Raw genomic sequence first — 14,459 nt, 5'->3', positions numbered from 1 at the left:
AGAAGACAAGGCAGAAAAATGGCAGGAACATATCCAACTATTTTATCAAGAGAAAGAAGTCTATGATAAAGTTCTGGAACAAGAAGAGGCTGTTGATGCTGATGAAATGCGAGACCCAATTTTGAGGTCACAATTCAACAGAGCTTTGAGAGACCTAAATAGGAACAAGGCACCTGGAATTGATGACATACCCTCATAATTACTGACTGCCATAGGAGAGGACAAGCTTGGCGAAGTTATTCCATTTAGTGTATAAGATGTATGATACAGGGGAAGTCCAATCCCATTCTAGAATGTTGTTATACTTATTCCCAAGAAAGCAGGTGCTGACAAGTGTGAAAAATACCACACCCTTAGTTTAGTATCTCATGCTTGCAAAATTTTAACATGTATTATTTACAGAAGAATGGAAAGTTGAACTGAAACTGAGTTGGGAGAAGATCAATCTGGCTTCAGAAGAAATGTAGGAACATGGAAAGCAATCCTGACTTTATATCTGATCTTAGAGGATCAAATTAAAAACAAGCCCACATATCTGGCATTCACAGAACTAGAAAAGGCATTCGATAATGTTGATTAGACCAAGATATTTGAGATTCTGAAGGTGATGGGATCAGATACCAAGAAATATGAATTATCTGCAATCTTTACAAATATTGGTCTGCAGTGGTGAGAATCAAGGGCTTTGAAAGAGAAGCATCAGTTCAGAAACGAGTGAGGCAAGGGTGCAGTTTATCCCCTCTCCTTTTCAATGTATATATAGAATAGGCAAGAGAGGAAATCAAAGAGGAATTTGGAAAGGGAATCACAGTTCAAGGAGAGCAAATCCAAACCCTGAAATTTGCTGCTGATAGTTATTTTATCTGAGTCTGAAGAAGATCTGGACAAATTGCTGAATGGAATTGACACAGTCTTGGAGGAGTACAAGATGAAAATAAGTCAAAAAAAAAGTAATGGAGTGCAGTCAAACAAAGTCAGGTGATGCAGGAATTATGGGATTAGGAAAGGAAATCTTAAAGGGAGTTGATGAATACTGTTAATTGGGTAGTAAAATAACTAACAACGGCAGAAGTAAGGAGGACAGAAAATGCAGACTAGCACAAACAAAGAAGGCCTTTCTTGAGAAAAGAAATTTGCTTACCTCGAAGATTGATGTGGGAATTAGAAAGATGTTTTTGAAGACATTCGTCTGGAGTGAGGCATTGTATGAGAGTGAAACATGAAGAATAATTAGTTCAGAAAGAAAGAGAACAGAAGCTTTTGAAATCTGGTGTTTCAGAGAATGCTGAAGGTGGGGTGGGTAGGATCGAATCATGAATAAAGAGATACTGAATCGAAATGGTGAGAGGAGATTGATTTGGCTAAATTTAGTGAGAAGAAGAGATAGAATGATAGGATACATCTTAAGACACCCTCTTGGTTTTTGAGGGAACTGTAGGCAGTAAGAATGGCAGGAGTGGATCAAAGTATAGATATGACAAGCAGATTAGAGTAGATGTAGGATGAATTAGTTACATGGAAATGAAAGGGTTAACACAGGATAGGGTGGCATGGAGATATGTATCAAACCAGTCTATGGAGTGATGACCCAAACAACATTGATAGGATGGTGCTCCCTTCATTGTTTTGTCAGTTTTCGAGAATATCTGGAAGATGTCCTTCCAAAATGATGGATCCTAAGAGGATTTATAGAGTGGCCTAAAAAATTACCTGATCTCTCTCCACTTCATTACCTTTTATGCAGTAATCGGGAGATAGTGGGTTTGAACCCCACTGTCGACAGCCCTGAAGATGGTTTTCCGTGGTTTCCCATTTTCACACCAGGCAAATGCTGGGGCTGTACCTTAAGGCCACGGCCGCTTCCTTCCCATTCTTAGGCCTTGCCTATCCCATCGTCGCCATAAGACATATCTGTGTCGGCGCAACGTAAAGCAAAATATCAGAAAAGAAAAATTACCTTTTATGGGGATATTTGAAATTTAGTGTCTGTTCTTAGGTCTGCTAATACAGTAAAGTTGAAAATGAGGACCAGGAGATAATGCAGAGGTATACCACCGTCAGTAATGAATATGTTAAAAAGGAAGTCACACTCAGACTTGGCCATTGTCAGGTTGTAAATGGGGAATATTATGAACACCGTATTAAATAATTTGAAATTCATTTATTGTACTAGCATAAATTGCAGAGAAAGTTAATAAAACTAATAAATAATTTTCAAGACCTTACTAAATAATTTGAAATTCATTTGTTATAGTAGTTGCGTAAATTGAAGAGAAAGCTGATATAACAAGTCAAGAAATAAACTGTTACCATAGCAACGAAACCTTCTGTATGAAGCAAATTACATTTTGTATGCAACTAAAGAAAATAAGTACCTTTCAGAAAAATATAAAAAGGAAAGGGTTACCATTTATCTGGTAAATATTTTGTCAGTGATGTCACATCCTTTAGAATAATGACGGATTTTTTTTGTAAAATATTCCTCCTAAAATATAAAATTTTTATGTGCCTTAGCGTTAAAAAAATTAATTTTAGTTTTATTGGTATTATGCATTGCTTATGAAAATCCCTACATAGATAAAGTTATTAATTGGTTTTATATAATTTGTGGTGAATTTAAAGAATATTCTATACCTTTGTTCATTTAACCAGTTATTGCTTCTTTTTGCTTATTTGTTTCAGCTACTTGATCATCTTCTGACAGTCCAAGTAGATGCTCATTATTCTACCAAGTAGAAGCTCGTTATTCTACAATCCTCTCTTCCCCTCTGCAAGCTGATAAAAAAATGAAGTTTAATTTTTAAACATGTATTTTTAAATGTGCATACATTTTTATGTATAAAGATACCTTAGTGTCATTATCTAGAGCAGGCACAGCACAGTCTAACTTACGAGAAATCTATCCCATGTCGAGGTTGTGAAAATTCAATGCTGCTGGATCATCGGAAGCAGCACATATCTTGTTTGCATGCCCTGCATTAGCTACTAATGGAAAACCTTGTCTACAGGAGAACAGTGGGTGTTGTATGTTTGGATGGATAACAAAGTATCTGCTTCTGAGTAGGAAGATGATCTACGGGAGATACGAGTTACATATCACAAGCTAATCATAGTCAAGAGTTCACAAAATGATTATAGCATACTTGTTGTGTGAGCAGTGCATGAAGAATGGGTCTCTGCACTGACTATAAATGTTTACATAATCTAAATCAGTAGCCACCTCCTTTGGTTTGGAAAACCATTCACGATGATCATATTTGTACATTGTGGTGGTTCAATACCTGTTCTTTAAGAGGAGTTGTCCTCTGGTCCTCTTAGGTTTACCACATCAAAGAAAATCTTTGTGGTTTAGATGTAGTAAACTTTTGTAATAAGTGCAGATATCTTCTTTCATTTGCTGTTCATGATGCCAGTTACAGCCCTCTTTAATCATTTTGCCACTCTGACAATGACCACTGTGTGAAATGTAAATCTTATGTTCTATATATATATCAACTTCCTATTGAGGAGGAGATGCTGTCCTCATCGTCTAAATGTAAACATTACATCGTTCTCCTGTGTACAGCAAGTGGTTTTCCATTAGCAGATAATGTTAGGGATGCGAACTAAACCAGTATGCGACTCTTTCAATGATATTGGTAACATTATGTATTCCCAACCTCGAATTACCGAGCTCGATAGCTGCAGTCGCTTATCTGCGCCCAGTATCCAGTATTCGGGAGATAGTGGGTTTGAACCCTACTGTCGGCAGCCCTGAAGATGGTTTTCCGTGGTTTCCCATTTTCACACGAGGCAAACGCTGGGGCTGTACCTTAATTAAGGCCATGGCAGATTCCTTCCCATTCCTAGCCCTTCCCTGTCCCATTGTCGCCATAAGACCTATCTGTGTCGGTGCGACGTAAAGCAACTAGCAAAAAAAAAATAGATATGAAAAAATTATTTATAGTTTAATAACACACTCAATTACTATGAAATGAATTTACAAGCAACGTTTCAATATTTTCCGGTAACAAACTTATCCTCTCATGCATAATGTTTTTGTACTGAGAGAAAGATCTCTCAATATCACAGGAAGTGACTGGACAAAACTTCAATGAAATCACTTCATTTGGTTTTATTTCGCTGACAGCGGCTGCCTTCCCAGAGGTTCGGACAAAACTTCCCCTGACTTCTTCCACAATCCTAAATGACTCTACTAGGGGCATGCCACTCTTCTCCAACTTGGTGATTGCTCCCGGAAGCTTGTTGAAATTTGAAGATGCTCCGGTTTATGCAGGGGCCTATTAGCTCCCAAAATTGCAGTGCTTAGGTCTGAAGAAAATAGTTGTTGGTCGCTGCCCGAAATGGACTGGCAGAAAGGTTGCGTTGATATAGATTTCTGTACTCGTATTAGATGCATCACAGTATTTCTAAGTTGATCTATGTGGTAATTTTTTTTTCACATTTGATCTGAATAATAATAAAATTGACATAAATTACATTGCCCCTATATCATAAATTTCTACAGTTAGGATAATAGCCAATAATGCTTAGTATATATCATGCTTTTGTTTCATAAAAAGAAAAAAAAGACTGTTAGAAATGATGTTTCTAGAAGTACAAAACTTTAAAGTAGGAACAAGGGACTTAGTAATTTACATGGAAATATGTCCTCGAGGATTTTCAGTTACAATTTTTTTGCTATTTGCTTTACGCCGCACCGACACAGATAGGTCTTACGGCGACAATGGGACAGGGAAGGGCTAGGTGTGGGAAGGAAGCGGCCGTGGCCTTAATTAAGGTACAGCCCCAGCACTTGCCTGGTGTGAAAATGGGAAACCACGGAAAACCATCTTCAGGGCTGTCAACAGTGGGGTTCGAACCTACTATCTCCCGAATACTGGATACTGGCCGCACTTAAGCGACTGCAGCTATCGAGCTCGGTCAGTTACAATTTGGCAGTATCGTGTCGAGTTCAATGGGTGAAACATATAATAAAAAAAGATGTGAAACGATACTGGAGTAGCGTAGAGGAGAGATCCGTCCTTTATGTTTGCCAAGGACCCACCAAGCTGGCCCTAGCAGTATTCTTACTTATGTAGAAGAATGAAAGCGAAACTTAGACACTACAGCACAGTGGTAAAGCCAGAGGGTCTCTACACTTCAGAGAGCCTGACAATGAATTAAAAAGAGTGAGCTTCAAGATCTCGAAAAAAAGGAGAGGAGAATCTTAAGGAAAATTTTAGGACCACAGAAAAATGCTGATGGGGAGCGGAGGAATAGAAAAAATGATGATCTCTACAAATACACAAAAAAAAAATCACTGTCACCATGCAAAAGCGAAGGCTAAAATTCTATGGGCATCTAGGGAGAATGGATGAGAAATGGCTAACTAAGAAAATATTCAAGTACATCACTGGACTAAAAGCTAAGACGAAGTGGGTAGAAGAGGTAAAAAGAGATGCAATAGAAAGTGGACTTACAATGGATATGATTCACAACAGAAAAGAATTTAGAAGCCGAGTGTACAGCATCAAAACATTCCAGGAGAAACCACCAAAATGTAGACCCAAATTGGTCATATCTGAGAAAGAAAGGAAGGTTAGAAGTGAAACGATGAAGAGGTTCTGGGGGAAGGAGGAGTAGAAGAAGAAGAAGAGAGCCTTAGGTTCAATGCGGTCCATAGGCGGCCGAATTCGGAAACAAGAAGAAGAATGAAAACAGAGGCACTATAAATCTCAGATTTGTGAACATTTTATTTGTTTCTATTCGCCAGCTTTGGTCAGCCAGGTCAGCTGTCATGAAGACTATTTTCTGTTGCCTGCAATAGATCCTGCATCACGTGTGCCCACAAGGCCACCACCCTCGTTGAAAATTAAAAACCACGTGATTTGAAATTGTCGTGACGTGCGCCCATAACCTTATTTTTGTCACAATTTAGTAAGACTAGAGGGGATGCTAGAGGCTTGTTAACCTGAGAGCTTACGCCCCTCAGCCACTCTTTGCTCCCCCGCCCCCACCAAGCACAATGGTTACTAACCGGACCTCACCAATCCAGACCGACGCTCTTTTCGCTGGCTTGGTCTTGTAAAGATAGCTTTGGCAACCTTGTAAAACACGCTGTAGCATCGTCCTAGCCGGGCTACGTTGGACCTTCAACCTGTGTTTCGCGAAGGCTTGGCAGAAGTGTAATAGGCTTCACAATTTTTTTTCCGGAAGTTTCTTTACGTCGCACCGACACAGATAGGTCTTATGGCGACGATGGGACAGGAAAGGGCTAGGAGTGGTTAGGAAGCGGCCGTGGCCTTAATTAAGGTACAGCCCTGCATTTGTCTGGTGTGAAAATGGGAAACCACGGAAAACCATCTTCAGGGCTGCCGACAGTGAGGTTCGAACCCACTATCTCCCGAATACTGGATACTGGCCGCACTTAAGCGACTGCAGCTACCGAGCTCGGTTCATTGTTTTTTAAAGGGAGTTTTAAAAATTGCATTTCAGTTGTAAGTCTCTATTTTCACAGGAAATGAATCACAGTTCAAAATACCGATTCAATTCCCATCCATTCTGTGACAAGAGACCACCGGCGTTCTAACTCCTCGTTTAGTAATTATTTGAATTTATTTACATTATTTTACATTACATTTATTTACATTATTTACATTTTATCAATATAAAAGACTAATATAGCATTGCAACAAAACAACCTGCCACAATACATAAATTAATAGGCCTATTTATGCTACAATGAAATGCGATCATAATTCTGAATCACTAAAAAAGATAAGAGGAACAAACGAACTTACCTCCTTACTGCAAGCTTCACAGACTACCCTTCCATCCTTAGTGAAATTGGGATCCCCTGTGATCCACTGCTTCAGCCAGTAGGACTTCGATTTTTCTTTGCGCATTGCCGCAAACACACTTCTTTTTTTTTTATTCCACATCGCAATAAATCACAACACGTTTTGAACAAAAAGCCTATGCGTACAACAGTTCGCATCGAAAGGGAGGTACAGGGTATACGGGTTGTGCAACATAGTTCGATGTTGACTGGTTCTCGCATATACCTTAGGAGGTTGGAGACGTTGAAGGCTTTGAGGTCACATTGTTCCTTGTTTCTCTTGATGGAAATTTCCCTAGCACTATTTCTGTTGACTTCTGAGAATTCCCATTTTTGTTCGTGGGGTAAACAGATATTGAAAAAAGAGAAGATAACTCTGTCGAGCACACTACAGTATAATGCACTGGAAGAAAATCGGCTCTTTTAAAATAGTCAAAAGGCATCAAATAGGCATTTATACTCCAAATAGGCACAAAGCTCTCAAATAGGCATTTATAGGCACAATAAAACCAACAAAATATAGCTAAAAAGATCCTAAAACGGATTTATATGTCAAAAGCCTACGTTTCTGAACACAGGAATAAAACAGGCAAATAGGCAAATTCCCGTCTCTAGTGATGAGAATGAAATTATGAAGACGGCACATACACCCAGCCCCCTGTGCCAGCGGAATTAACCATTTCTTGTTAAAATTCCCGACCCTGCCGGTAATCGAACGCGGGACCCCTGTGACCAAAGGCCATTTAGCCATGGAGCCGGACGACATAGCAAGGAAACGATACCGAAGATGATCAATCGCATGTAATGTAATGGCTTGGTGCATAAATATCGGTAACGGAAAAAATCGTGCACACTTAATCGCTTGTAATAACGGATGTGTCAGTGATAGGGTTCTTGCTGTAACTGAACGATAATACACAGTTTAATATAGGAATTTTGAAGGGACATACAAAACATGATGTTATAACAGGGCTTTATATGCCTATTTGATATAGCGGACTTCTACTGTAGTTTATTTTCAACAGATGAGATCTAATTCATAAAAATCAACGTACCCAAGTTATGAATTAAATTTAATGCATAGCAAATCCGTTAGCTCCACTTTCATCTGATCTTTTTAAGAACCCTGCATGTTTTTCAAGGAAGAGAAAATTTTCTATAGCAGCTGAATCACTGGAAGACAGAACCTGAATTCATTGGCCTTCCTTAACGTCGTATACTATTTTGGTTTGCTCCAAGCACCTGGAAGATCTTCACCCATAGTTAATTTTCATTGCTTTCAAATTGTGGATATTTTATTTATTTTCACCTTGTGTGATATGGACATGACCCATAAAATTCAAAATTTCCATGCAAAATACAGATGAATGGCCAGCCTAGTAAAATAGCTGGCTTGTTTCATATATTTATAAAATACATGAATTTACCCGTAAGTAATGGAAACATTTTGAACATTCTTGTTTCGTACTGTACTCAGTGAACATTATGTGATGAAGTGTGAAGGATAGTGTAATGAAGTGGAATCAGAGATAAGGCTTTTTGCAGATAATGTTATTCTTGTACAGAGTAATAAATAAGTTAGAAGATTGTGAGCAACTGAAAAATGACCTCTATAATGTTGTGAGATGGATAGTAGGCAGTGGTATGATGATAAACGGGGTTAAAAGTCAGGTTGTGAGTTTAACAAACAGGAAAAGTCCTCTCAGTTTTTTGGGGTGAAAGTTTCTTTTGGGGATCATTGCAAGTACCTAGGTGTTAATATAAGGAAAGATCTTGATTTTGGTAATCACATAAATGGATTGTAATTAAAGGGTACAGATCTCTGCACATGTTTTTGAGGGTATTTAGGGGTTGTAGTAAGGATGTAAAGGAGAGGGTATAAGTCTCTGGTAAGACCCCAACTAGAGTATGCTTCCCATGTATGGGGCCCTCACCAGGATTACTTGATTCAAGAACTGGAATAAAATCCAAAGAAAATCAGCTCGATTTGTTCTGGGTGATTTCCGACAAAAGTGTAGTGTTACAAGAATGTTGCATAGTTTGGGCTGGGAAGGCTTGGGAGAAAGGAGACTACCTCCTCGGTTAAATGGTATGTTTCGAGCTGTCACTGGAGAGATGGCGTGGAATGACATTAATAGACGAATATTTTTGAGTGGTGTCTTTAAAAATGGGAAAGATCCCAGTATGAAGATAAAGTTGGAATTCAAGGGTAAAAACTGGGGCAAGTATTTGTTTATAGGAAGGGGAGTTAGGGATTGGAATAACTTACCAAGGGAGATTTCAAATTTCCAGTTTCTTTGCAGTCATTTAAGAAAAGGGTAGGAAAACATCATATAGGGAATCTGCCACCAGTGCGTCTGCTCTAAATGCAGATCAGTGATGATTGAATGATTGATTGAATGATTGATTGATTGATTGATTGATTGATTGATTGATTGATTGATTGATTGATTGATTGATTGATTGATTGATTGAAGTTTTCCTGTGCGAAGAATCGTAGAGAGAGAGAATTTTCCACTAGTACAATTGCATAATGGAGTTGTTGAATTTTAGGTTATGCATCTGTTATCAATTCCGTGAGACTGTAACACCCACACATTATAAATGGAAAGTGCTATGAGCTATTATATAACCATATGAAGGATTTTAATGTCTTTCTATTCATTTATATAATTTTAACACAAAATTCAAGTAGCTTACTCTGTAAAGGCGTATTTTACCATTCCGATACCTTATGCAAAACTGCCTGTTTTCACGATTTTAGTGCTTTAAGTTCTTTGGCTTTTATCACCTATTTGTTTATGTGGGAAGTATTGAGACAGTTTGGATGTTCTGAACGTTATGTGGAATTGGTTCAAGCTCTTCATGATGGCATGTCTGGACAGGTTCTTCATGGTAACTCGGTATCAGATTCGTTCTCAATCACTCATGTATTGAAATAAGGCTTTGTGCTTGCTCCTACACTCTTTGCACTGTACATGGCTGCCATGCTGCATGAATCATCTGGAAACAGCTTAGGCATGGAGATTAAATTTGATTTTGATGGAGGCCTTTTCAATCTGGGAAGACTTTGCTCGCAAAGACGTACTCTGGTTACCCGGGTGACAGAACTGCAGTATGCCGATGACACCGTATCTCCTGCTCTAACACCTGCAGAACTACAACAGTCAGTCAACTGCTTTAAAACTGTATGTGATCGCTTTGGTCTTGCCATTAATGCGAAAAAAAACGAAGGTACTTGCACAGCCTGCCCCAGGATTAATACTTCCTGAGTTCAGTATTTCCATCTTAGACACAACACTGGAACAGGTTGATGACTTTTTATATCTTGGAAGCATCTCGTCTAAACGATGTACCTGTGAACAAGACGTTGATAAAAGAATTGTGGCTGCTTATGCAGCATTCGGATGGTTAATGCACATTCTTCATGAATAACGACCTAAAACTGCATACCAAACTCATGGTGTACAAAGCTGTTGTCATTTCCACTCTGTTGTATGGCTGTGAAACTTGGACATACTATCGCTGTGATATCAAAAAACTTGAGCGCTTCCACCAACAGAAAATGAGATTCATCTAGAATATTAAGTGGGAGGACTATGTGACCAACACGGCTGTTCTCGACAAAGCGCAACTAAATAGCATTGAGGCAACAATCGTCGCTCATCAACTGAGATAGTTAGGCCATGTTCACCGCATGGGTGATACCAGGCTTCTCTGCCAAATTCTTTATGGTGAACTTTGCTCTGGCAGTAGACCTCACGCAGCCCCTCTTAACCCTTTTAAGGACAATCTGAAACACATCATGAAGACAACTGGTATAGATATACAGACGTTGGAAGAATGTGCTGTGGACCGCTCACTGTGGTGGAACACTACATCCACCGCTGTCAATTTGTTTGAAAGAAAACGCCGCAGACATCAAGAGGCCAAGCGACAAGCAAGAAAACTCCGTCAATTACAACCCCGCCCTCCTCCATCCATTCAGTATGATTTGTGTCGGCGTATGTTTTATGCCAGGATTGGTCTGTTTAGTCATCGTAAACACATCCATAAACTGAGTTAAACTGGTCAATGTATGCAGGAAGAAGTTATATATACTCGAATCGAGTTACAGCCGACGACTACATTTTAGGTGGTAGGTGAACTTGATCACTGACATAATAAGATGTGATTCTTTTGTTCTCTTTTGACATTAGGAATTTTGGTTGTGCATTTTGAAATATGTAAACATCATTGTTGTTTGTTTAGGTTTAATTTAATCTAATTTAATTGTGCATTGTGTTGCTACAGGTTCAAAGGGCGAAGATTAATAACCACAAGGAAATGTTGACCACGTGCAAGCGGGTAGCACAGTACTGCATGAAAGCTTGTCGCCAGAAAGCAATGCAGGTAAGAATATTTTATTCTCAGTTCAGTGTGTAATGATACAATTTTGGATCACTCTTGTTTCTTGTACCGAGCAAGTTTTCTGTGTGGTACTGGCTGCGTAGCTGTGACATTCACTTGGCAGATGTTGGGCTTGAACCCCGTCAGTGGCAGGTGTGAAGTTGGTTTTCCATTTTCACACCAAGCAAATGCTGGGGCTCTACCTTAATTAAGGCCACAGCCTCTTCCTTCTCAGTCTTAACACTTTCCTATCCCATTTTCACCGAAAAATACTTCTACAAACCTCTAGAACAAAAAGTACCTCTTTTGTTTGTAAACTGTGGACAGTATTGTTAAGTGTCAACATGACAGCTCTCTTGATACTGCTACACGGCTGAATGCAATGGCATACCTGCCAGCCTTCCTGATTTAGGCGGAAGACTCCCGATTTTCGACAGGTTTTTCCGTCTCCCGATTATTCTATTATTTCTCCCGATTTCACCTTAATTTTTGGTGAACTTTAAATGTTTGTTTTCAAATCCTGCCATTTCAGCTTTTTTACGACAGTGGCCGAAAGTCCTTCACTCATTGGCTGCTTTGAAACAAAATATTGACGTTTATTAATGCGAGAAATGTGCACAAACGTGCGAGGTTTATTGAAACCTGTATAGCGCGACGCATAAATCGATTGTCAGGCTCTCGTTCTCGCGTGCTATGTTCTTGTTCGTTCACATCAGTCTAGTCGATTCCATTCTCTTTGGTCAATTCTAGAGACTAGTCGCTAGATATTGAGTCTTTCTTAGTAATTTCATGACAGAATTTCAATGATAGCGACTAGTGACTTTTCTAGAGATTTTAGGAGCCATTTGGAGACAATTATGACTAATTTTAATTTATCTCAGTATAAATAAAATAAGAGTTTTGTTGGTACATTGCTCAGAATTTAAAAAGAATTATATTTGCGTACCGGTCATGACCATAGTAACAAGGGGAAATGCACGTTTTAATTTTCCGTAATTTCTGTCTGTATGTGTGTATTGTACTCACGCTTATCACGAGAAAACGGCTGAAGAGAATTTAATGAAAATCGATATATAACGTCGGGGAATAAGTGGCTACAACCTAGGCCATAAATAATTTTATTCACGCTGAGTGAAATGGTAGTTTAGGGGAAGACCTAAAATGTAATTCTCAAATATTTGTTATTATTGGCTCTAGCGATAAATACTACATAACTAAAGTTATATGTTCTTAAATTTACTATCACATATGTCTTATACATCTTTACTGTACCGGCTACGATAACAGAGATCCCTATTCATGAATTTGGATTTTTTGCTAAGTCCATGTCAGCGCCGAGGTACGAGAAAATGGGTGAACAGAATTTTATGTAAAGTTGGGGAATAAGGAACTACAGTCTACTCTATAAATAATTTTATGCACTCTGTTCGAAATGGTAGTTTAGGGGAAGGTGCCAAAAATTTAACTTTTTATTACCTATCTTACTGGTCATATTGAAAAGTACTACATAACAAAAGTTACAGAGAATACAATTTCTGATTATTTGTCTTATTCAATTTTGCAAGAGACAATGATGCAGGTAATATTAGATAAGGAAATGAAGTCTTAACACTATGTGCCCGCCGGTAGTAATATTACTACCATACGGCGTGCGCCTGAGTGCCGCTGTTAGTAATATTACTACCACAATCTTTGAAATTCAGCCACTTGAAAGCTATTCACGTTATTGGATTAGTTTTTGCTTTGACGTGTTGTCAATTTCCTTTACTATTGTTAGGTGGTATTATCGATCGATAGTGATTGGTGGTGCAACTTAGGGACGATGTTTCGTAGCCACGTGCGCTCAGTTAGATCTTACGTAATTGCTGACATACGTACTCCTCGCGTGCTCCGGTTAGATAAGCTCAAATTTATGTGTGTGTGTGTTCTAATGATAGATTATATGACTTCACAGATTTAGAATGACTGTCAGACTAAAGCAGCTAGCACTGTGATGCCAAATCCGAAAGGAATGCCAAAATCAGAGTTCGCGAAAAATCTGAAAAAGGGTGAAAAAATGTCATTGCAGAAAGAACACTTTCTAGCAATAGAGTGGCAAGATGTTTGAAACGTTTATATGCTGAGCACTGCGCATGATGACATGATTGAAGTACCCGCAGCAAGAGGAAGCAACGAGAAATCCAAATCAGCAGCAGTAGTAGACTATAACAAATTCAAAATTGGTGTTGATAAGTCCTACCAATTTTTGGCATATTATGCATTCACAAGGAAATCTATCAAGCGGTGGAAAAGATTATTCTTCCATCTGTTTGATCTTGCCATAGTGAATGCCTATATACTGTACCGTAAGGCTTCTTCACAAAATTTTCCCCTTTCGAAATTTTGTGAATGTTTAGCGGATGATTTGGTGAGTAGTGTTGGGGCTGAAATTACTGAAGAATCACGAGCATCAACTGCGGGAAGGCTAGTAGGTAGAGATCATTTTCCACACAGAATATCTGCAGTAGGCGCGAAGAAGGAAGGACACGCGCAGCGTACATGCAAGGTTTGCTACGACAAGTCCAAACATAACACCGGTCGTGCTGTGAAGAAAATGACAACCATATATTGTCGTAAATGTGACGTAGGTCTTTGCATAGGAGAATGTTTTGAGTGTTACCATACCAAAGCTAAGTATTGGGAATAACAATGTGTAATTCTGTTATTCAGTGACTAAAAACTATCAAACTTTTCTAGTGAATTGGAAATTCAAGTGCGTGAACAGGGATATCAGAATGGACCAATATTGTATCCATTCTTTCCAATGCTGAAGGTAAGCATTTTTTATTTGATTTCGTGGGATAGCCCACTCTTTGTACAATATGTATATAAATTTGTTAATTTATAATGCGAAAACTGACAGAACTGCGAGTTTTTTTTTTTTTTCTGAGAGTCTAAATTACGCCGGCACAGGGTAGGGACGCCATCTTGAAACGTCCCTGCTCATAGTGTTAAAGGAGGTAGATGAATACTGTTTCGTTGGTTGTAAAATAACTAACGATGGCAGAAGTAAGGAGGACATTAAATGCAGACTAGCACAAGCAAGGAAGGCCTTTCTTAAGAAGAGAAATTTTCTCACTTCAACCATTGATACAAGAATTAGGAAGATATTTTTGAAGTCTTTTGCCTGTAGTATGACATTGTATGGAAGTAAACCTTGGCCGATAACTAGCTCAGAAAGAAAGAGAAGAGAAGCTTTGAAATTTGGTGT

At 38.7% G+C, this 14,459-nt stretch overlaps 1 protein-coding gene across 1 annotated transcript in view; it reads left to right on the top strand.

Moving 5' to 3' along the window:
* LOC136863826 (chromatin-remodeling ATPase INO80) overlaps nt 1-14,459 on the top strand; it is a 396,793-nt gene that overhangs the window by 60,695 nt on the left and 321,639 nt on the right. Inside the window, exon 6 of the mRNA XM_068226103.1 lies at nt 11,114-11,212. Coding sequence (XP_068082204.1) covers nt 11,114-11,212 — 99 coding nt within the window. The remainder of the gene's footprint in view (nt 1-11,113; nt 11,213-14,459) is intronic.

This window comes from Anabrus simplex, chromosome 2, assembly GCF_040414725.1.
Source record: "Anabrus simplex isolate iqAnaSimp1 chromosome 2, ASM4041472v1, whole genome shotgun sequence".
NCBI lineage: Eukaryota > Metazoa > Arthropoda > Insecta > Orthoptera > Tettigoniidae > Anabrus > Anabrus simplex.
The sequence above is the reverse complement of the archived record's forward strand: the minus strand, read 5'-3'. Positions and strand labels throughout refer to the sequence as shown.